The 24684-nt window shown below is 35.0% G+C and overlaps 1 protein-coding gene across 3 annotated transcripts in view; it reads left to right on the top strand.

Annotated features, from left to right (window-relative positions):
• Positions 1-24684, top strand: part of TTC6 (tetratricopeptide repeat domain 6) — a 309674-nt gene that overhangs the window by 50794 nt on the left and 234196 nt on the right. For 2 of the 3 annotated variants that reach the window (XM_031952943.1, XM_031952946.1), the window contains exon 2: positions 3210-4250. In XM_031952943.1, the coding sequence (XP_031808803.1) occupies positions 3213-4250 (1038 nt within the window). In that variant the 5' untranslated portion in view covers positions 3210-3212. Of the gene's footprint in view, positions 1-130; positions 391-3209; positions 4251-24684 lie in introns of those variants that run through there. The other variant, XM_031952945.1, reaches the window with a different exon arrangement.

A 24684-nucleotide genomic window follows, 5' to 3' on the forward strand; every position in this document is an offset into this window, starting at 1 on the left:
ATTCAGAATATAACCAGCTCTTATTCTATACAGCAAAGATTAAATCAAAGAACTTCTCTTCTCTTCCTACTTCGCCACTGCTGGGAGTGCTTTCTTTGAGTGTGCCTACTTTGCCTCTGGAGCACACGAGTTTAACTGCAGAAGCGACCCAAGTTGTTTACAATCGACGAGTCAGAAAAAGAGGAAAGGGGAAACGTAGTCTTCTAACTGAGAGAAGACGAAGGCTAGCAACATATCTGGACGCCCGGTGATGGTACCTGGTTGCTAGGTGACGGAGCTCGAGCTCTTCAAAACAAACTCATTTTTCAATTTGAAAGGCGAAAGAGGCCGGGAAGCCCTAATCGAGTTGTTAGTACAAGACCCCAAGAAGAAAGAAGGCATCCAAGAGGGGTGAGGGATGAAAAGATTCCGGGAGGGGAACAGAGATATCAGGCTGTCTCTCCCATTCAGGCAGAGGGGAACAGAAATGCATCTGGGAAAAGGAAGGGAACCAAGGTAGGGGCGGGGTGGAGTGAACTGGGAAAGAGTCAGAATTTTAGTGGAAGAATTGAGGAAAACGGTATTGTGGGACCGGGCCAAAAGTCGTGGAAGAACGCACTGTGAGATTTTAAATTTCTTTTCCCTCTACATTAATCCACAAATATATGGATTTGTACAAACACTAAAACCTACTCTAGCAGCCCAGTATAAAGCACCCAATTTAGGACTTGATAGCCAACCAGTGATTGTAGAAAGTGGGGATGGGATGAATATCCTTTTTTTTTCTTTTTTTTTTTTTTTGAGTCCCCATTTTGGCCTAAAAGGGAAAATAGATAACAGACACAGAAAGCAATTCAACTGAGTTTTTTTTTTCTCCAGGAAAGAAATATGTAATGTGCAACTCATCTGAAATTAAAAATAGGGAACATATCAATATGTCTGTTAAATGTGATGAAAACAGGCAGAACTATGATTTCATTGGTCTAAAGATTTCCCATTATGGAACCTTTACCCATCTAAAATGATGGAGAACTTGTCTTAGATGCATAATAATACAAGTAACTTGCCTGACCCATGGTCAAATAACTGGTATGTGTCAGAGAAAAGACTTGCACCCAAATCTTCCTTTCTCTGTGGCTTTCTTTGGCTTTTAAATCATGCATCTCTTTTCAGTTAAAAAATAAATGTAAGTTGGGGTTGAGACAAAGAAAAATGGAGAGCGATGGAGAGGACAGGGAAGATGAGGTCTCTGGTTGCTGCTTTTATTGCATCTTTAGATTTGAATGATGAATTAAGGAATAATTAATAATAATAATTAATATTTTTGACATGCTTCATAACTCCTCTTTGGAACAAACAAGAGACCTTGGTTGTAGTTAATCATTTAGGTCAACCCTTTAATTTGCAATGAAGAAACAGATGAAGAACTCTTTAAATTGCAGATGTAGAGAGTCAAGTTATTTTCCCAAAATTCATGGGTATTAAGTGGCAGAGTTGAGATTTGAATTCATTTCCTCTGATTCAAAATCCAAGGTTGTTCTGCTGAACCACACTTTATCAAATGTTGGCAGCTAGCCTGTCTGTTTTTATCTTAAACTATCATGTTTTATTTTCAAAATAAAAATTTATTTTCCCACAAAATACTAAATGTTTTGCTGGGGAATAATAAAGGAATGGCATAGTTTAAAATTTTTTTTGTTTGTAACCTTAGAGGCATAAGGCAGTTTGGAAAATATTGTATAAAACCCCCTTAAGGTTTTAAAAATTGTCCCACTTTTAAAAGCATAGGATAACATCTTCCAGCATTGCCTGAAGGTTACATTTAGGATGACTATTTGCTCCACAGGAGGAGAAAGCAATTCAGTCAGCTCTAGTGTCAGGAAAATGTTAGTAGTTCTTATTCATATATCTGTGCAAACAAGTTATATATCTACAGAATCAGGTGCAATATCTATCCTGAATTTCAGTCACATCACTAAGTACCTAATGAATATTTCAAACTGGGAGTCCCAGAAACATTTTAATCTCAAAATGTCCTAAATATTTTCTTTACTACCAAGCCATTCTTACTACCAAGCCATTCTTTCCTCAAATTTCCTTATTTATGTCTAAAGGTAACATTATTCTTCTAATCTCCCAGGTTCATATATTTGGCATTGTCCCCACCTTGTTATGCTCCCTCACCCCATAGTTGGCAAGTCATTTATATCATCCTCCCTAGAGCTGACCCACGTATTTTTTTTTTCAGTGAAGATGATCTGATCATGTTACTCTATTGCTTATTGCCTCCCAATTGTTTCTATGATCAAATATAAACTACTCTGCTTGGCTTTTAAAACAATTTATAACTTCGCTCCAAACTATTTTTCTAGCCTCATTATATGTTACATGTGAATTCACTCATTCTAAGTCTTCCTATGCTACTTACACTGAGGTACCACAGTGGATAGAGCACTAGGCCTGGAGTCAGTAAGATCTGAATTTAAATCCAGCCTTAGATTCTTGCCTAGCTTATGTGACTTTGGTCAAGTCATTTAATCTGCCTCAGTATCCACATCTGTAAAACAATAATAAAAACACCTATATCCCAAGATTGTTGTGAAGATGTAAAATGTTTAGGAGAATGCCTGCCATAAATATATGCTATATTAATATGTTTTTGAAGAAGAAAAGGAAATATTTAAAAGTGAAAAGTAATATGAACATGTTTAGAAGATAAATTTTTTTCTTTTCATTCTTAAATTGAATCTTATTAGTTTAGTGGAGAGAGATTTTAAGAAATCTTGCAGAAGTGCTTCAGCATTACCCTTCCTGAAAATTAATTCATTTATTCCTTATTATAGATTTATTTATTCTAATAATCTTGGACAAATAAAGAAGAGGTGAGGGAGATGTTCTCTGTTGGGAAGTCATTTATGATTCAACTGCAAAATGAAATTTTGGGGTCCTTGAATTTTAGTGTATATCAAAAGAAACATAAGGAATGATTTTTATCATTGGGCAAGGAACACCCACTGAATTAATACTGCTTCCAGAGTCTGCCAAAGTCCTTGTGAAAGGTTTAATATTGAGGTTCTTACATAATTATATGATGAAAACACTATACATTTAACAGAATACAAATATGTGCTTCAAAGAAAATTAGAAATTCTACCTTAATATGTTTTACATACATAAAAATGTTTTGTTTTTTGGTTTTTTTTTTTTTTTTGGTTTTGCTTATTTTACAGGCCATGTATAACAAAATGTCTAGGGTGCCGAGGCATTTTGGACTAAGCTATGATGAAGAATTGAAGATGCTGAAGGAACTTGAGAAGGTTCGAAAACAAACTAGGGAAGATTTCCTTAAATTCAAGCTGGTGCAGAAATCGAAATCAAAGCGGAGTCTGCTACCCTTTTCAGCTCTACCAAGAGGTTTTAATAATTACTCTTCCCAGAGTTCAGATAGTTCATACCAAACAATCGCTAAAGATAAGTTTGTTCCACCTGAACTGTACTCTTCTGTACCTCAAGACAAAGAAAAACAAAGTCATGATCTCAGAAGGAAGATTCAAGGAAGTAAACTACCCTTCAAAAAAAGCAGAAAGATGACATCACTTGCTGATAGACCTGGACACCAGCCGTTATGCCTCAAAGAATTTTATTTGAAAAATACTGTTAACATTTATCAGCGTTCAAAGGAAAAACCAGTGATTGCCTCATTAGCCGGCACTTCTAAACAAGCAATTTTATTTAAGCAGCCAGCCCCTCCTCGCAAGTCTAGATACCGACGAGTTATTTTTCGGAGAAAGTCGCCAATCTTTGAGTTCCCTTGTGCTTCGAGAAAAAGCGTCAGAAAAAGTGAACCACCTTCTCTTCCAGAATCATATCGTACTGAAGAAATCATAAGTAAGGAACCTATGACAAGTGAGCAAGAGGCTGAAAAGATATCTCTGAGAAAAAGAAGATGGGTGGGACCTCGTAAAGAAGGTATTTCTTACAGTTTTCTGACTGAGAAGAAAAGGAAAAAAAGTCTCATCTCTAGCGCTGTAGTAGACGTCCAAATGCAGGAGTTGCCAGAGACAGAAGTTCCAACAATAGAAAAGGAGGAACCCCAAGAAGAGGAGCCCGAAAAAAAAATACCCTCAAAGCCTTTGTCAATGAAAGACATCCCAAGGTCTATTGAGGAAATAATTGACTCCCTTCAATCTGAACGCCAGTCGGCAGTGGACAAGATGATCAAAGATCTCATAGAGAGTGTCCTTGGCCAAAACTACAACATTAAAATGGAAGTAAGTGAATCAGAAGAGTTATAGTTTCTATTGGATAAATATTACCACAGGGCAAACTGCATTTTTCTTTTCAGAGCCAACAGTGTAATAATACTGAAGTTGGGCTAGATACCAAAGAGTCACACATAACTCTTAAGTCTCAGGGTGCATTCATAGTTTTTCCAAAGCGAAATAATTTTTAGAAGTTTGGTATCTGAACCCAAATAATATAATGCCATTTATAGCCTTCTCACCAACCCCTTCACTTTTTGAAAGGGTGTATGGTTTTATTGGGAATTCTGCAGTTTAAGGTAAGGCAGTTTGAATTTGTCACTTATTTTCCTCCTGTGCCTCTTGCAAATCCCTAGAATGTAGCTAAAATTTAGTTTTAATCTTAGTGATTAAAGGGAATACCATACACATATACACAGTGGCAATCTTACAAAATCTTTGAGAAAGTATTTTGAAATTAAGAGGACATTACCTAATTTTATTGTTGCTCAATCATTTCAGTCATGTCCTCTGTTATCTCATTTGGGATTTTCTTGACAAAGATACTGGAATGGTTGCCATTTCCTTTTCCAGCTCATTTTACAGATGAGGAAACTGAGGCAAAGAGCATTAACTGAGTTACCTAATGTCACATGGCTGGGAAGTGTCTGAGGTCAGATTTGAATTTAGGAAAATGAGTCTTCTTGACTCCAAGCTTGAACACACCTATCCACTATACTGCCTAGCTCACAAATTAGCTGATTAACATTGTTTTGATATGTTAAATCTATGAGTTCTGTAGTGCACAATGAGTTGGGACTGATGGATAGGACACCAGCTGGACAGGATTTGGAGGCAAGGCACAGATAGAGGCTACCAAACTGTCCTCTTATAGGAATTTTACCCTCTTCATTGCATATCTCCATTAGAAACTAGCTGCAACAGAAATTCACAACTCCCTAGCCACCTAAAAAGTACAAAGGGCAGTTGCCATCATTTAAGCAATTTAGGAACTGATTTCATTGTCCTATGCCCTTGTTAACCATTGTTCATTGGATTTACTTTGAAATAGGGGGGTGGGGAAAGTAGAGTGGAAATTGTAATGGTTAGGAGGGAAGGACATGTGAATTGGAATCCCTGTTGGGCTTGTAAGGGCTACCTTACAAGCTATATGACTTTGGGCAAGGTATTTAATATCTTTGACATTGAATTTTTTCATTTGTAAAATGGAGAAAATACTTAACTCCCGCACAGGATTGTTGTGAATGGAGGGCTTTGTCAACTACAAAAGACCGTAATAAATTTAGTTAATTGTTATTGATATTATGGTGGTTGTTAGAATCTAAGTCTTAGAGCATAGCAAGCGTCAGTTTAGTAATTTAGATGAAGTATTAAATCTGATTAAAAGTTTACTTTATTTCTTCCATAAGAAATAATTATGATAAAACTAAGTGGATTTTTTTTAATGAAAGGTTTTTTCCTTTCATATTGGAATAAAGTTCTCTGTGTGTATTATGTATGTATGTACTATCTAAAATCATATTTATCTATCTCAGTTTGTGGGGGAGAGTTTCTCACTGGGCCCTCCCTTTACCCAGTAAAGAATTCACTTCATCAGTAGAGATAGATAGGTACTTTATAGTTTTTAATCGAGTTTACTGGGGCCCTGATGTCAGAGAAGAATAAGGGCTCATATTCACAACCATGAAATTCCACTACAATGTGTTTTGCAAAAAGTAAATACAGTCATATTCAAGAAGATATAATTTACAGGCCACAAAGTGGATAGAACACTGGGTCTGGAATGAGGAAAACCTGAGTTTAATTCTAGCCTTAAATACTTTATAGATAGGGAGTAGTTGGATGGAGCATTGAATAAGAATAGCAGCCCTGAAGTCAGGAGGACCTGAGTTCAAATTTGAATTCAGACACTTAACACTTATTTTACTAATTGTGTGATCCTGGGCAAGTCTTCTGCCTTGCAAAAAAATTATTTTAAAAAGTTACTTAATAGCTGTATATAAATGCTAGCTATTATCAGTAGTAGTATATAGATGATCCTGTAGAATCAAAACTGTGCTTCCTTTAGTATAACTCCTTATTGGAAAAGACTAAAGAATGATGAGAATCAGAAGCTAGTTAGGAGTATGGAGGCAGGGAGCCTAAATTCCTGGAAATTTAGGACCTCAGTAGAAAGGAAGGAAGCACTAGGATGGAGATGTGCATGCATTCCACCAGCAGCAGTCAACCAATTGTAAGTGAAAGACTCTGCTATCCTGTACTAAATATAAACATGAGAAGTTGGCTTCTAAGGAGAGAAAGGCAGGGCAGAATTTCTTGCTTTTCTAACTTTGACTAATGAAGTTATCCCCTATTTCCTCCTTGACATTTCGCTGATGAGCTATTGTTATTTACTGATAAATCTTATATACTTGCTCTTTGTACTTTTAACATGAGTTTCATCTCCTCAGAAGAATAAACAGTTTTTCACTGTATTCTGAGCAATTATTAAAGAAAACTTTAATTTTAACAAAGTTCTCTCTAAATTGTGTTGGAGAAATTTTGTGTCTTCACATAGATAAGGAGCTTGCCTCCAGGAGAGTTGTGATAATGTGGAATGAAAATGCTTTAGAAGAGACTATGAAGCATGGATGGACATGGTTTCAATTGTCTAACCATATACTAACTAAAGAGGAGGCTGAAGCATTCAAAAAGACCATATAACTCCAGTTCTTCATGGAAGTCATTTGGTGACTTTTTTTTTTACTCATAACTTTGAACTTATAATTCATAACATAATGACTCCATGGTTAGCCCTTTTTCCACTAAGCTTACATCGCTTCTCACTTTTAGTCATTATTAAATAGAAGTAATGATCTACTTAGCATAAATTGACCAAATTATTGCCAATTAGTGTAGTCTCATATTATAGGTAATCTTGGTTACATCATCAAGTATTTATTTTCTTTGTATGATCTCAGAAGTAAGGATTCATTTATGAATTTTAAAATAAATATTATGTAACTTGAATTTGAGTAGTGAGGAGTATGATTATTTCCTTCTTGTGACATTCAATTCATTAGTCAAACATGATAACCAGATTAAATATTGGTTTGTCATAAACAGATGTAGAATTCATTTTAATTGTGAAAAGGTATTTTTTTTTATTTTGGTTTTGTTTGTATGTGTGGCACATGGCCATAAACAGCCTAAAGCCGGATAATGATTAGTCTTGGATGTTAACAATAAATATGATTCTAAGGATTGGCAAGGACAGCTAGATGGAACAGTGGACAGAGGCCTGGAGTCAAGCAGATTCATCTTGCTGAATTCAAATCCAGCCTCAAAACTTAATAACGATGTAACTCTTGGTAAGCCACATAACATTACTTTCCTCAGTTCCTCATCTGTAAAATAACTTGGAGGACATGGCAAAGCACTCCAATGTTTTTGCCGAGAGAACCCCAAATGGGGCCACAATGGAGTCAACTCTGCCATGACTCAACAACAACAAGGATTGGGGGATAACTCCTTTAGTGGTAAAGCCAGATTTTGAAAACCAGAAAATTAAAATTCTGTCTATTAAGTTTCCTACCAAATAAAAATAATGTATGCATGAAATGTAATGTATAATATTTAGTTGAGTAAGGTATATGACTTTGATTTTTGAATATTTCTTTATACTTGACCAAATTTTCTTATCCCAGTACAAAGTGAAATTTCTTTTTATCTTCATTCATATCTTAGATTTAGATGATTTGCAATGTCCTTGCTTTTCCCAGATTAGTGAATATTTAACATGAATTGTTATACTTGCTCTTTTTGTTTTTAGTTAGGGTGACCCTGAATTCTTTGTAGTGATGATAATGATAAGAATGAATCAGTTATATATGGCTTCAATAAAACTTGTGATGTCTTTTATCTCATGAGCCTAAGTAAACTTTGGGTTTTTCCTATAATATTTGAAGAAATAATTATCTTATGAATGAATTCAAGATTGTTAAAATGGTCATTTACCCAATAGATGTTCCAAATATAACCTTTGATAGTTTTCTGACATGGAAAAATTTCTGGCTGGGATAAAATTCTTCTGGAAGTAATGGGATTTATTTTTCTATTATAATCAATGATCAGAAGAGGGCTTGTAAGTTTTAAAGAGAAAAGTATTCCTTTTCTCTTTTTCCTATCACCCTGGAGGCCAAAACTCAGGCTATGAGAAGTGTGCAGATTGGACTAAGGTACCTTTATTTGGGGTTGAAAGCAGACCCTCTGATGTCCTGTGCTGTCCAGTATAATTCAGAATTCCAAAGCATAAGTTGTTGATTAGCCATAATCTCCATAGCATTGGGGCTACAAGCATATGTCACCACTTTTGACTAGTTTACTTAGAAATTTATGGCTGTTTAGTAGACTAAAAGACTATACATATATATATGACTCTACCTTACCAAAACTGAACATATCCAGCAGTATTGAGTTAATGCTCTCAAGTTATCCTGATGGTGGCAATATATAAAATCCTAGACTTCTGGATTCTGACCAAGGTTGTATTTCTTTAAGTAATTTGTTCTCAAAATTTCTACCCTGGAAAGAGGGATCTTAGTGGGAAAACTATATATAGATGAATAATTATTACAGAGTACTTTGTCAATCATAGAAGCTCTATGGCTTCTGGTGTGGGTATATATGGGCATACTGTATGAAGTGGGCTGACATCACTGGAATATTGTTCATATTCTTCCCATCTGTCCAGATTTAAAAAAAAAATTTTTACACAGCTGTGTCCAGATTAGTGAAAATATTAAATCCTGTCGTCATTTTATTCAAATTCCAACTACATATTTTCACTGGGCTGGAACCAATGCCCATGTTTTACACAATCATAACTATTTGAACAGTAGTTCATAAGACTACGATAGAGATTTATTTTTCATATCATTTAGGACCAACAGAAGTTTGAAAGACTTACTGCTTATACTTTCTGAGAATGTAATCTCAATTGGTAATATTGATCTTTGAATAAATTTTGGGGCACTAAATCTGTTTTGTGTCCATTCTAACATTTTCTCTGCTTTCAAGTAATTCAAGTCTTCATGTTATGCCTTCAGGAAAACTATATGTTCAGAAATTATATGTTTGGGTCAGAACCAAATGTTTCTTTGTATCATGCATATGTATCATGCACTGTTAAGAGTCTGGCACAACACTGTTTTGTATGATTCCAATTTCTATAATTTATTTTCTAATAACAGAATACTATCTTGGGAATGAAGTTCTTTGAGAGTTAAAATCTTTGAGTTTTATTATTTTGTATACCTTTTATGTTATTCCTATAACTAGTCACCTAAAGACAGCTAAAGAGAATTCATTCAATTTAATAAAGTCCATAGTCATTAGTGGTATATTCTCCAGTATAAGTCCTAGATTCTTAACTGCATTTTTATGTAATAGAAGCCTGGGTTCTCTTAAGTGTCACAAATTATCTGCCCTGCTTCTGTATATGTTACCATAACTTTGAACTTCCATGGTCTATGTATGGGTCCTTTTCAAGTCTACTTGACCAAATCTAATAAGATGAAACTGAGTGAGAATAGAGGTAAATATAAAGTTTTACTTTGGGGCCTTTAAAAAAAATCTTTTTTTTTTTTTTTGGGGGGGGGGGGGGGAGAAGGACAGAGCCAAGATGTCAAAGAGCAGAGATATCTTTATCTGAGCACCTTCTGGTGTCCCTCAGATCATGCCTCTGAATTGCTTTTGGAGTGACAGAACCTATAAATATTTGGAGTGTAACAAATTTCCAACAGAAATTTTGGAAGAACTTCAGAAAATGTCTGTTTCAATCAGGCCCTGGGAGGCAGCTGAGCACAGGCACAGCACCGAGACCCAGAGTCATGTATCCAAGCACCAGGGAATCTACCAGGAGGCTCTTAGCCAAAATACAGCAGCATTAGTTACTCTTTCCTGGTTACATGCCAGTTACAATTGGCAGATTAGCTGTAAAACATCCAATGCAAATATTGAGCCTCTGAACTCCAAAATAATCCGGAATTTGGCCACATTCACCTAGCACAGGAAATCAGCAGCACTGGCCCAAAGCAGCCTAAAGCCATTGTTGCCTTTAGAGGAAACTTAGGACAATCTCCCCTTTGCCCTAAGGTTGAGATTCAACCTATTTAAAAAATGAGCAAAAAAGCAAAAAGTACTCTGACTATAGATAGCTTTTTTATTTTTGAATCTCAAAACATGACAATCCTAAAGGCAATTCATCTCCAGATGAAGCCCCAAAGGGTGATATAAGTTGGTCCCCCTCTCACAAGGCTTTCTTGGAAGAATTCAATAAGGATCTTAAAAGAGAGAAGAAAAATAGGGAAAGGAAATGAAAACTTTGCAAGAGAGTTTGGAAAAGAAAACACAGAAATTATCTGAAGAAAACACCTTAAAAATAGATTTAGTGAAATGGAAAAATCATATAACTCCTTAAAATAGATTTGATGAAATGAAAAAAGCATAAAATTCCTTATAAAATAGATTTGAAAAAGAAAACAATTTATTGAAAAATAGAATTTGTGAAATGGAAAAAAAAATCCAATGAACAAAACACTCCATTTAAAAGTTCAATTGGCCAAATGCAAAAGGAGATTAAAAAAGCTAACTGAAGAAAATTATTCATCCAAAATTAGAATAAAACAAATGGAAGTGAATGACTCAATGAGACTTCAAGAATCAGTCATACAAAACCAAAAAGATGAAAAAAAAAAAAAAAAGAAAAAAGAAAATATAAACTATTTCATTGGAAAAACAATTGATCTAGAAAATAGATCTAGGAAGACAATCTAAGAATTATTGTACTTCCTGAAAACCATGCTGTAAAAAAGAGCCTAGACATCATCTTTCAGGAAATTTATCAAGGAAAATTAAGTTGATGTGTTGGAGTTCAGCTCCAATGAAAAGCAAAAGTGTGGATAGGTGAGGCCAGGTGGAAATTGTGTTTTTGTAGTCTTCATTTATTAATCTGAAATGCCCATCTTAAATATAACCATTGCAACATTAGTTACCTTCAGTTAACATCATTATCCCTCTAGGTTTAATGCACATTTCATACTTTGAGATTTCAGTATCCACCCCAACCATCAATATCAAGCTACTTATCAACACAGAATTGTAAATAGCCTACTTTTAAGGCCCATCAACATCAATAGAATTGTAAATAGCTGCAATGTTTTATCAATACCAAGCTACTTGTTGAAACAGAGTAGTAAATAGCAGAAATTATCATACTAATGCATTTACCTTAAGTATGTATTTAATTCATTGTTGAAAAGTAAATTGTATACTTAAAAAACCTTGTTTCTATTGCATGTATTCTCCATCAAAATTATCTTGATTTTTACCATATATGTCTGTACAAGTATTAGAAAGATGGTGAGCCAAAAATTTGAATCGCTTTGCCCTCATGGACCCATTCAATCCTGGCCCTCTACACTGAAGATCAAGAATCAGAGGATAAAGTAGCCATTGAAAGAATTCATCAATCACCTCCTAAAAGAGACCAAATGAAAACTCCAAGGAACATCAAAGCTACATTTCAAAATTATCAGATCAAGGAGAAAATATTGCAAGCAGTCACAAAGAAACAATTCAAATATTGAGGAACCACAATCAGTATTATCCAGGACCTAGCAGCTTCCATTTTAAAGTATTGAAAGATCTGGAATAATCTGATGCTCTAAAAGGCAAAGGAATTTGGATTGCAACCAAGAATCAACTATCCAGCAAAATTAAGTGTTATCTTTCAGGGGGAAAGATAGACATTCAATGAAACAGGTGAATTTCATTCATTTCTGATGAAAAAACTAGAGATGAACAGAAAATTTGATCTTCAAATACAGGACTCAAGAGAAGTATAAAGAAGGTAAAAAGGAAAGAAAAAATAACTTTATTCTAAAAGTTAAAAAGCTTATACCCCTATAGAGAAAGACGATATGCTTAGAGTTCTGTATCTCTGTTATGGGAATACTTAGAGGGTGCAGGTATAATTTGATTTTATTGTGATGATATTTTAAAAAAACTAGAAGAGGAAAGGGAATTCTACTGGAAGAAAAGGAAAGTGGGGTAATTACATCTCATGGAGAGGTGAAAAAGACCTATTAAATTAAGGGAAAGAAGGAAGGGGGAAAGGGATGAGCACTGTGTGACTCTTAATCTCATCAGATTTGGCTCAGAGAGAATATCAGACATTTTTAGCTTCACAGAGAAACTTTTATCAAATTGCTATTCTCAAAAATAAAAAGTGAGAACTTTCTACCAATGAAAAGGAAATTAGAGCAATAATTAGAAGTTATTTTGTCCAAATATATGTCAATAAATCTGATAATCTAAGTGAAATGGAGGAATATTTACAAAAAACATATAGATTTCCAGATTAACAGAAGAGGAAATAAATGACTGAAATAGCCCCATTTTAGAAAAAGAAATAGAACAAGCTATTAATCAACGCCCTAAAAAAAATCTCCAGAGCCAGATGCATTTACATGTGAATTCTACTAAACATTTAAAGAATTAATTCCAATACTATGCAAAATATTTGGGAAAATAGGGAAAGGAGTCTTATCAAATTCCTTTTATAACACAGATATGGTGCTGATCCAGTTAGGGTCAAAACAGAAAGAAAATTATAGACCAATTTCTCTAATGAATATTGATGCAATAATCTTAAATAAAATATTAGCAAAAATATTACAGCAAATTATCCTCAGGATAATACACCATGACCAAGTATGATTTATACTAAGAATTCAGGACTGGTTCAATATTAGGAAAACTATTAGCATAATTGACTATATCAATAACTATACTAACAAAAATCATATAATCATCTCAATAGATGCGTTTGACAAAATCCAGCACTCATTCCTATTAAAAAACACTAGAGAGTTTAGAACCAAATGGGGTTTTCCTTAAAATGATCAGGAGCATCTATTTAAAACCATCAGCAAGCATCATATGGAATGGGGATGAATCATTCCCAGTAAGATCAAGGGTGAAACAAGGTTGCCCATTATCACCTTACTGTTCAATATTGTATTATAAATATTAGCTTTAGTAATAAGAGAAGAAAAAGAGATTAAAGAAATTAGAGTAAGTAATGAGGAAACCAAATTATCACTCTTTGCATATGATATTATGATATACTTAATCAACTAAAAAACTATTAGAAACAATCCACAACTTTAGCAAAGTTGCAGGAAACAAAATAAATCCACAGAAATCATCAGCATTTTTATATATTATCCCACAAAGTCCAACAGCTAGTCCAGATACAAAGAGAAATTCCACCTAAAATAACTGTATATGATATAAAATATTTGGAAATTTACCTGTCAAGGCAAAGTCAGGGACTATATGAACACAATTACAAAACACTTTCCACACAAATCTAATCAATTGGGAAAATATCAAGTGCTCATGGGTAGGCCAAGCTAATATAATAAAAAGGACAGTACTACCTAAATTAATCTACTTATTCAGTACAATGTCAATCAAACTCCCAAGAAATTACTTTACAGAGCTAGAAAAGATAATAACAAAGTTCATCTAGAAGAACAAAAGGTCAAGATTTTAAAGAGAATTTTTTAAAAATGCAAATGAAGGTGACTTAGTGGTACCAGATCTAAAACTATATTATAAAGTAGTGATCATCAAAACCATTTGGTAATGGTTAAGAAATAGAATAGTCAATCAGTGGAATAGGTAGTTGTTCAGGACAAAATATTTTGACTACAGTAATCTAGTGTTTGACAAACCCCAAAATTCCAGGTTTGGGGATTAAAAACTCATTTTGACAAAAACTGCTGGGAAAATTCAAAATTAGTATGCAGAAACTTGGCATTTACCAACACCTAGCAACCCATACCAAAATAAGGTCAAAATGAGACATAGTGTTATTATAAACAAATTAGAACAACAAAGGATAATTTACCTGTCAGATCTGTGGAAAAGGAAGAACTTCGTGGCCAAAGAAATGGAGTACATTATTGAATACAAAATGGATAATTTTGCTTATAGAAGTTAAAATTTTCTTCTACAAATGAAAGCAATGCAGACAAGATTAGAAGGGAAGTAATAAACTGGGGAAAAAAATTTTACATTCAAGGATTCTGGTAAAGGCCTCATTTCTAAAATATATAGAGAATTGACTCAAATTTACAAGAATTCAAACCATTCTCTTAATTGATATATGGTCAAAGAATATGAAGACAATTTTCAGATGAAGAAATTAAAATCATTTCTAGTCACATGAAAAGATGCATTATTGATCAGAGAAATGCAAATTAAGACAACTCTGAGGTACCAATCTGACAGGAAAAGATAACGATTGTTGGTGGAGTTATGAACTGATGCAACCATCCTAAAGAGTATTTTGGAACTATGCCCAAAGAGCTCTCAAACTGTGCATATCCTTTGATCCAGCAGTAAGTTTCTACTGGGCTTGTATCTCAAAAAGATAATAAAGGAACCTACATGTGCAAAAAATGTTTGAGACAGCCTTTTTTTTGTAGTGGAAAGAAATTGGAAACTGAGTGGATGCATATCAGTTGGAGAATGACTGAATAAATTATGGTATATGAATGTTATTGTTCTGTAAGATATAACCAACAGGATGATTTCACAGATGCCTGGAGAGACTTATATGAACTGATGTTAAGTGAAATGAGCAGAACCAGATCATTTTACATGGCAGCAGCAGCATTATACAATGATTAATTCTGATGGACATAGCTCTCTTCAACAATGAGATGATTCAGGCCAGTTCCAATGATCTTGTGATGAAAAGAACCATTTGCACCCAGACAAAGGAGTGTGCCAAAACAGGATCCATGTTGATCCTAACAGACTGAATTCGACTCGAGTCAAAAAGCATTTGGTAACGAGTGAAGAATTCCAGGGATTCTTTATAGGGCTCCAGCGATCAGGAAAGAGAAAGGCAGAGCAGACCATAAATTTGGTTCTGACAGATTAGGGGTGGAGGACCATAAATTCTTTTTTTTTTTTTTTTTTTTTTGCTTGCTGTGTTTTTTTTTTTTTTTCCTTTGATTTCTTTCACATTCATTTTTTTTTTTTAATAGCCTTTTATTTACAGGATATATACATGGGTAACTTTACAGCATTAACAATTGCCAAACCTCTTGTTCCAATTTTTCACCTCTTACCCCCACCCCTCCCTAAATGGCAGGATGACCAGTAGATGTTAAATATATTAAAATATAACTTAGATACACAATAAGTATACATGACCAAAACATTATTTTGCTGTACAAAAAGAATCAGACTCTGAATTATTGTACAATTAGCTTGTGAAGGAAATCAAAAATGCAGGTGTGCATAAATATAGGGATTGGGAATTCAATGTAATGGTTTTTAGTCATCTCCCAGAGTTCTTTTTCTGGGTATAGCTAGTTCAGTTCATTACTGCTCCATTAGAAATGATTTGGTTGATCTTGTTGCTGAGGATGGCCTGATCCATCAGAACTGGTCATCATCTAGTATTGTTGTTGAAGTATATAATGATCTCCTGGTCCTGCTCATTTCACTCAGCATCAGTTCGTGTAAGTCTCTCCAGGCCTTTCTGAAATCATCCTGTTGGTCATTTCTTACAGAACAGTAATATTCCATAATTTTCATATACCACAATTTATTCAGCCTATTCTCCAACTGATGGACATCCATTCAGTTTCCAGTTTCTAGCCACTACAAAAGGGCTGCCACAAACATTCGTGCACATACAGGTCCCTTTCCCTTCTTTATAATCTCTTTGGGATATAATCCCAGTAGTAACACTGCTGGATCAAAGGGTATGCACAGTTTGATAACTTTTTGAGCATAGTGAGGACCATAAATTCTTGATAACTTAGGATGACCTAAGAGCTAGGATATCTGAAATAGATGATCTCCCCCTTATCTGAAATTAAATATTTACAGTTTATGATCTTAGAGTAGCCAGCCCTAAGTTATATCAGTCCTAACAATCAGTAAGGTCTGGGGGTTTGCAACCAGGGAGGTTGAGGTAGAACAATTCAGGTAACCTGAAGTAGAATAATTTAGGGAAACTGAAACAGAACAATTAAAGGAAACTGTGTCATAACAATGTTCAGCCTTAAAAGGATGGGAGAGGTAGAGAAGCATAATAGTTGTTTTCAAGTATTTTAAGGGAAGGATTATACTTAATTTATTTGGACCCAGAGAACAGAACTAGAAATAATGGGTAGCAGTTACTAAAAAAAGGTCAATTTAAATTGGTGTTAGGATAAATTTCTCAACAATGAAAACAATCTAAAAGTACCACAGTGTGGTGTTCTCTTCTTTAAAATATAATGGTTTTCTGTGAGCAGTTTTCTTGGGGAGGTTTTCTGGAGGCAGCCTTAGTATCACTTCAGATCAATAATCACCTCAAATGCAGCCTGGTGCCAAAAGTTCAAATCTTTAATTGTGTCCTTCAATATAGCCTGGTTAGTTTTCTTTGAGGCCTCTCTCCCTCTTTGGTTCCAAGAGCTCTTGCTGCTAATCTTTTGCCTCTGCCAACTTCGACTTCTCTTCTTCCAGATATCTCCAAGGTGAAAGTTGGAATGAATCTAACTCCACCTCCGAAAGTGGGCTTGTGGACTTCCTCCCAGAGTGCTCCCCTCTCAATCTTTTCAACTGAACTAACTAATCTGAAGCTCTAAGAGCTTCTTTATATATGATCTCCCAAAGGTTGACTCCTCCTCTAAGGGAGGGATTAAGGGAGGTGTGAATTCACAAAGTTAACTCCCATACTTGTGAACTCCAATGAGTACTTAAATACATTAGGGAGTTAGAGAATTTGCTAAGTACCATGCTAAATTAGGCAACTGACATCACTTTGTAAGGATTAGCTCTAAGGTGTGAACCAATAAGCATTGTATCAATTCCATTGAGTTAACACTAGGATTCTAACACCTCCCTTGAGTTATCACCTGGTTTCAAGTTCTGGCTCATAACACCACAGAATGCTTTGAGAGGCAGTAAGTAGCTCTTTTCTATTTGTAGGTTATTTGTAGGATAGCTGGAAGATGCTTATTCAAGTATGGATTGAATTTGAATGAACTTTGAGATTCCTTAAAACTCTAAGATTCTGTGTGATTTAATAAGTAAAAGTCACTGATGACACCTAATTAAGATGCCTCTTGTTGAGGTGTGAGAAATGAGGGTTGAGTGATCCCCTAACAGCCATGGGATCCCCTGGCCAGTCCGCAGACTTTGTGAAAAAATTCACAAATCCCAGTGAATAAAGGCGCAAGGTTTGTGGCAAGAATGTCTTTATTACACTAAGAAAACAATTTTCTTAGCAGGCAGTTCCTGTTAGAACTTTTGCAAAAGTGGGTTTACACTGAAAGGCAAATTCACAACAGGCATTCCTAATTAGGAATTAGCAGAAATGGGTTGATAGGTCTTTGGTTATATTGGGTTTATTTTGGCCGGGAACTGGGGAACCTTTCAATGAAGAGGTGACCATGCCCCTGACATGATCTCCAATTGAATAGGAGAGTACTATCTGGGAATTTTCCCTATGAATAGGAGGGTGGGACCCCTCCTAGAGGCCGGGAGGGTTTTGAGACTCAGGACTATCCATCTCCCAAAGATTAAAGGGGAAACAGTTTACATCAGGGCCTTTTCGACCCTTCTCCCCAGAGATCAGGGGGACAGTTTCCATAACTCTGATTTATTATAGCAATAATACTGCTGCTTGTAGTAATAAAAATACTCCTGGGGCAGCAATTAAGATTTCATCAAAATGACCTCTTTTCTTCTTTCCCTATGCTTCTTTTCCTCAGTTTATTTTTGTCATTACAATAGCTAGAATTTGGTTCTGGTCTGTTTGAGAGATGGTAAAAATTCTGAAATATATGTTTTTTTAGTTTTGATATTGAAAAAAAAGTAAGTTAAGACCAGGATAGTAAGAGAATTCAGTTTTGGCTATATAATCTGAGGAGTTTTCAGATTAAATGTTCATACATTTGTCTTCAGATGTGTCATTTCCAGATATAGATTAAGAAAAACTATCTTTACCTAAGCCTTTTATGTACCCTTAAATAATAGTTTTCTTTGGCAAATTTGGAGTGTTGTATTTCTAAATGCCTGTCTTCTGTCCTTAGTCTTTCTGGACGAATCTCTTACTGTATTTATAATCTACACCATATTACTTATTACTTCCTTACAATAATACTTTGTATTGTTTGCTAATTATTTGGTTGTTAATCTTGTTTTCTATAACTAGACTTGAACAATCTTGGGAGCAGAATCTTGTCTTAGCTTCTCCTAAAAGAATGTTGAGGTCTAGATTTGGGGTACCTAAATGAAATTAGGGTTTAGTTAAGGTCTAGTGGCAGGTTTGGGGTACAGGAAGTCAAACAGAGTTCCCCTGCAAGCCCCTTGGATTCAGCACAAGGATACGGCGGTATATGAGGTCTAGTAGCAGCGCGGAATTCCCAATAAAAGCATTTATTGGCCCGGAGAGCTAGACTGATAAAAGAGGTTTATTACTGAGTTTAGAAGTAGGAGATAGGTGAAGGTAGAGATAAGGAGGGCACTAGACAGAGGGTCCAGTGGACAGAAGGTCCTCACATGGCTGGCATGTTTGGAATCTCTGCAAAGAGGGGTTCCCAGCGTGGCCCTTTTAAGTCGGAGACTTAGCTCGAGGGGCTTTGGGGTGTAGCCCCAAAGTTGGCTCAGATCCGGGTGGGGCTGGGACAGGTCCAGATTTTCTATTGGAATTCAAAGGGACCAGGATTTGTGAGTCAAAGGGTAATTTACATTAACTGGAGGGGTTGGGAATCAAAGATTGGAATCTTTCCCGCTTCAAGAACACTATAAGAAAATAGTCTAAAGAATGAACCAAACTTTTAGATTAATAAAGAATATTATATTCGGCACAGTAACTTATAATATGTATGAAACATCTGAAATGTATATGTTACTGAAAAAAGATTTGGGTTTGTATTATATCTTCTTTAGTAAAAATGCTTAATGTCCATAAAATGCTTAATATTCTGAATTGATCATGGTATTATTATATCACCTGTGTGTGATTAGACTTAATGTTATGATAATGGTATTTACTTTTAGCATTGTAGATGACTTGGTTTGAACAAACCCTTTACTAACGCTTCATTAGTTTTATCTAAAAGCACAACATAGTTTTGTGAGCTCTCCAGGAGGTGCCTTCTAATGATTACAAAATGGAAGTATTGACAGAAGAACAATTATTATATAAATAGCTTATTCATAGTGAAATTGTTTCCTGAAAAAGGACTGAGCAGCAGGACATTTTTTATTTGTACAGCACTTGGAATATATATTGTCAAGATGCCATTCACGTTTGGATATGCAAAGTCACAGTAACTTGTTTGCAGTTTGAATTGACATGCCAGTCATTCAAAATATATTTCCATTCAACTTATTTTATTTCAGAAGCGACTTTTATCCCATTTTGTATCCCAGGAAAGGCATTAAAAGCATTTAATTCTAATCAAGAATAAAAGACTTGTTGCTGCTGTTATTTTTATTTTTAAAGACTGGGTCTCTCCATCTGATCTAGATTAGAGGTACAGTGGAATTGCAGTCCAGATTCCATTACTGGTGGTCATAGAAGCTTTCACCTACTGTTTCTAACCTAGGTCACCCAGTGAAAACCTGTACTTCCTGGGGGCTTACCACACTGATGCTAAATTATTTAGTGTAGGCATCAAATTAGCATAGCCAATTGTAAGTTTAAAAGACCTGCACTAGCCTCAGTCTCTCAGGCATAAGGACATGCCTGAGACTGAGGACCAACAACTGTCAGTTCTTGCTTGTAGGATTTAACTGGTTTCTGTGTAGGTTGTTTAGGCAGCAAAGTGTTCCAAGTATAGAGAGAGGTGATGGTTCAAAAAAAGGTTGTATCTCTGTGAGTGAAGAGAATATGACATTTATGAGAGATAGAAAAGTAGAAATGACAAATTTTACAACAAATTAGATATGACAGATGAATGAGAATGAGGAGTCAATGATGATATAGTGAATATATATATGTGTGACAGTACTATTGTGTACCTTAAAGGGAGACAGAATAGACATCTCAAGCCTTTTTTCCTGCAATCCTTCTCTAAGAGAGACTTAAATTGCTGCCAGGAAGAGAGAAGCATATTAGTCATTTGTCTTATATACATTGCATAGCTCCAACCTTTGTCATTGTCTCAACAAAGTCCCTTCAAGATACCAGAACTTGTCATATAATTATTTTTTTTTTGCTTCTGTCATTCATCTGTCATCTGCTCTGTCAGTAATCTATAGATAAGTGAAAGAATATTGATTCAAATGAAACAACATTCATATACACTATTATAATGCTTCCTTAGCACTTGGCTATATTTCCATTTGATTACAATTCAGCTATCTGAGCATTACATAATAGCTTTCATATCTTCTTTGGTATTGTAATGCCGGAGAAACTAAGCAAGATAGAGATTAGAGAATATTTAATAATTTATTAAATGGGAGAGATTTACTGGGACCAAATGGATTCATGGTCCCAGGGCTGAATGAGACTACGGTCTCCAAGAATCCAGCAAACAATGAAAGTTCTCAATGCCATATATACCCATGGCTCAGACTCGGGGTAGACTGAGGTAGGGGCAGAGTCAAGGTGCTGAGAGCCAGAACAGGGCTCTGACAATCTGGTTCTGACAGGATGAGGGGAGGTATGGGGGAGGAATCCCGGAGATAGGGAGAAGCATCTTGATAAGATGGTATCTGACATTAAGGTAGCTTGGAATGAGAAGAGGCATTCTGATATTCTAAAACATAAGATCTTTTATCCTTATCAAATATTCTAATAAAGAGGGAAGGGAGGTTTTGCAGGACTGAGCTTTTGGGAAGCAGGGGAACTGAGTCAGACTGGGTCAGGATAATTATGGAAACTGAGAACTGTGGCATAACAGTATTATTACAGCTTTGTTGTCTAGAAGCCTTTGGGACAAATATTCATTGATCTTTCCTATTTTATAATATACTCTGATTTTGTTCACAGTTGGCTAGTGCTGCTCCCTATCTCTGGAATATAATGTTTAACTTAGCATTATTCAAAATATGTTTGTGATTGTTGTTGGTCTACACCTGGAATTTTGCTTTTATATATACTTTGAACTTTTCAATGGTAGTTTTGCTATTACTTTGGCAAATGCTAAAAAAATACACTTGGTTCTAGTGAGCATAACTTTCCTGGTACAAACAGCTTCTTACCCCACAGGACAGCATCTACTTGAAGGATGAAGGACTTTCTTAGAGTCAAGAGTTTGGAGGAAGGCTGTTTCTGGCAGCTCTGAAAGATAACAGGCATGTTTTATCTCTTCTCAGCTAGGGAAAAGGGTCTCTCCTTAACTTCTAACCCTTTCCACACCCAAATGGAATTCACATCCATAACAGCATATAGCAATACAGGTGCTATACAAGTATAGCAAGAAAGTATGTAAAATAGATATATGCATTTTTTTTGCAAACTGACTTCTACAGGTGATTGCCTTTAGGGTTTACCTGCCGGAACGATGCAAATCATGGGGTTTCTCAAGAAAATCATTTGTAAAAACAATTACTTGTTTAGAACCTATAAAATAACTCATCTTTGCCTTCTTATTCAAATATTAACTTCATTATCAATTAGACGTTAAGGGGTAGTATATACTGACACAAATATTATTGATATAAAGAAAGACTAAATGTCTGAAGTGCTACGTTTTGCAACTATGACCATATGTGGTAACTAATACTCCCTTAAAACTAGAGGATCCTCCCTAGTTAACAAAATATTAACAAAAGTTTTTTACCAAAAAAACAGCAATGCTATTCTTAAAATAAGACTTTTAAAAAACTTTAAGTTTGAAAGCAGGGACTAATATTCAGTACAATTGACCACTCAAATTCTTGTCCTTAATTATCTCACTTGAAAAAATGAAGAGGTTAACCTAATTGACCTCTAATTTTCTTTCTGGTACTAACTATGATATGATTTGATGTCATGGAAATATGGAATCAGAGGACCTAGGTTTGAGTCCCAGCTATTATCAATTGTGCTACTTATTACCCATATCACCATAGCCAAGTCACTTCTACCCGGGCCTTAGTTTCTTCACCTGAAAATGAGGGGGTTGGCCTAGGTGAGTTTTTTTTCCTAAATAAATGCTGTGCTAGATGCTACTATTGTGTGCTGCTTTTTGGATGAAGGTTAAAAAAGAAAAAGAAAAAAAAAACAGCCCCACATAGATAAATGATTCCCTGGGGTGGTCTCTCACTGAGGCAGGGTTGAAGGAGATTTTCTCCTTCAAGGATTTTTAGAGTTTTGGAGGTCCCCTCTTCAGTGGCTCTCCCCTTCTTTTCCCTTCCCTTTTCTTTTGTCTTTTCATATTTTCATTAAAGAGTTTTCATTTAGAGAGTCTAGAGAATTACTCTATTCCTTACTAGAGGTGAAAAGGAAATTTATTTTAGGAAAGAAAGATGGCCAAGGCAAAAAAGGTGGAGCCAGAAAACAGGATGTATAAGAAGAAGAAAGACAAGGTCAGTTTAGTTAAATTACCAAGTGGAAGCAGGAAAATCAAAGCCCCATGAACCTGAAAAGATAGGTTGGAGTCAAGTTGTATATGACTTTAAAAGAGAAACAGTGGGAAAAAATAATCAAATATATTGACAATCTTACTACTTTTTACAACTTTAAAAAAAACTTTTAACATATAATATGCATATATTATTTTTTTCCCAGCTGATTTGTCCCCTCTTCTGAGAGATTTTTATTTAAAAGCAGAGAGAGGGAAATTATATGTGTCTTATCTAGCTCCTGTGATGTATAAAAAGTTCAGAAGACAGAGTTTGTGAGTTATTAATCATTTTATTAATCATGCTAGCATATAAGTAGTAAAAAGAAAAAATCAGTGACATTCTTATATGACAAAGACCCATCATGTAACCCACTCAAGGCTTATATGCCTTTGGAAGAGTAAGTATCCGAGTGGTAGAAATCCACTCTTGGTTGGTTAACAGGTAATGAGAAAGAAAATGAATATTATTATATTTGTTGTTATTAAATAATTATTATTATAATGAGAAATGAAAGTATTCTAATGAGGTCCTATGGGACCTCTTGACTTTGATCTAGTCATTGACTTCTAAATAACCCCCAGTCTTGGGCAATCAAAACAAAGAATTTTTCCCCATTCAAATCTGAGTGGAATACAATGAACTTTTCAATCAAGATGGCTTCTGAACAAGATTGAGAAGAAAGTGAATTCATCATCAGCAAGATGTTGTCTAGGCCTAGTAGACAATAAGGCTTCAGAGAGGGATAAATTCTGAATCTCCCTGATATTGACAAATAATTATTCAATAATCGTTTCTTTCACCTCATGAGAATGATCTATAACAATGGATTTAAACTATAAAGAAAAATATTTTGGTTTGATGTATGAAAAAACCTTTACCATTCTAGCCCCTACCCTCTCTTTGCTCCTCATCCCAGTCAGAAATAGACTGGAGTGTCTTAGAAGCAATTGATTTTCCACTAACTAGCTTCAAGTCAAACTGAATGAACGTCCATTTGTTAGACATGATGTGGTAAGGATTCTTATTTAGATATGAGTTAGTCTATATGGCATCTAAGATTCTTTTTCATTGTGAGATTTTTATTCATTGAAGAAAAAAACAATCTATGAAAAATATAGCTAATGAAGAATGGGAAAATATGTTGAACTTATTAAAACATAATTGGCAAAAAAGTACATGAATTATGATTAGAATGGCAAATAAAGGATCAAAGGATTTAAAACTGAAAGGTGCCTTAGGATTTCAATAATTTTTTAAATATTTGAGAAAATTCTTAATCATCCATAATATTAGTACTGATAATTGAAATGTCTTAGATTGTTTTGGATTTAAGGTTATTATGCCATTGAAATCCTATACTATCACCTTCTGAAGTTTGCATTATGCATACTGTTAGTGATACAAGGTCTCAGAAAATAAAATTCAGGTTATCCTTTCACAGCTTTGCTAAAAACATCAAAAACTTATTCTATCAACCTATGCTTAGCAGAAAAAACAAAACATAAGAAGCAGCCTCGGCAAGGACATATTCTTATTGTCATGTGCTTGTAGCCACCATATCTGAAGAAGGGAGAGAGAATGGAGAGAATCTCCTCTCCTTATCAAGAAATAGAAGAAAGAATTGGCATAGTCCCCACTGACACACTGAAAAAGGAGGAAAAGATAGATCAACAGAGACAGTGTCAGAGATAGGGAAACATACAGAGTCTTATCTATAAGACAGAGATAAAGATGTGTGTGTGAGAGAGATACACATGATGTGGTGGGGATCCTTATTTAGGTATGAGTCTATATGGCCTCTTAAGATTCCTTTTCAATTTTT

Source organism: Sarcophilus harrisii, chromosome 2 (assembly GCF_902635505.1).
Source record: "Sarcophilus harrisii chromosome 2, mSarHar1.11, whole genome shotgun sequence".
Classification (NCBI taxonomy): domain Eukaryota; kingdom Metazoa; phylum Chordata; class Mammalia; order Dasyuromorphia; family Dasyuridae; genus Sarcophilus; species Sarcophilus harrisii.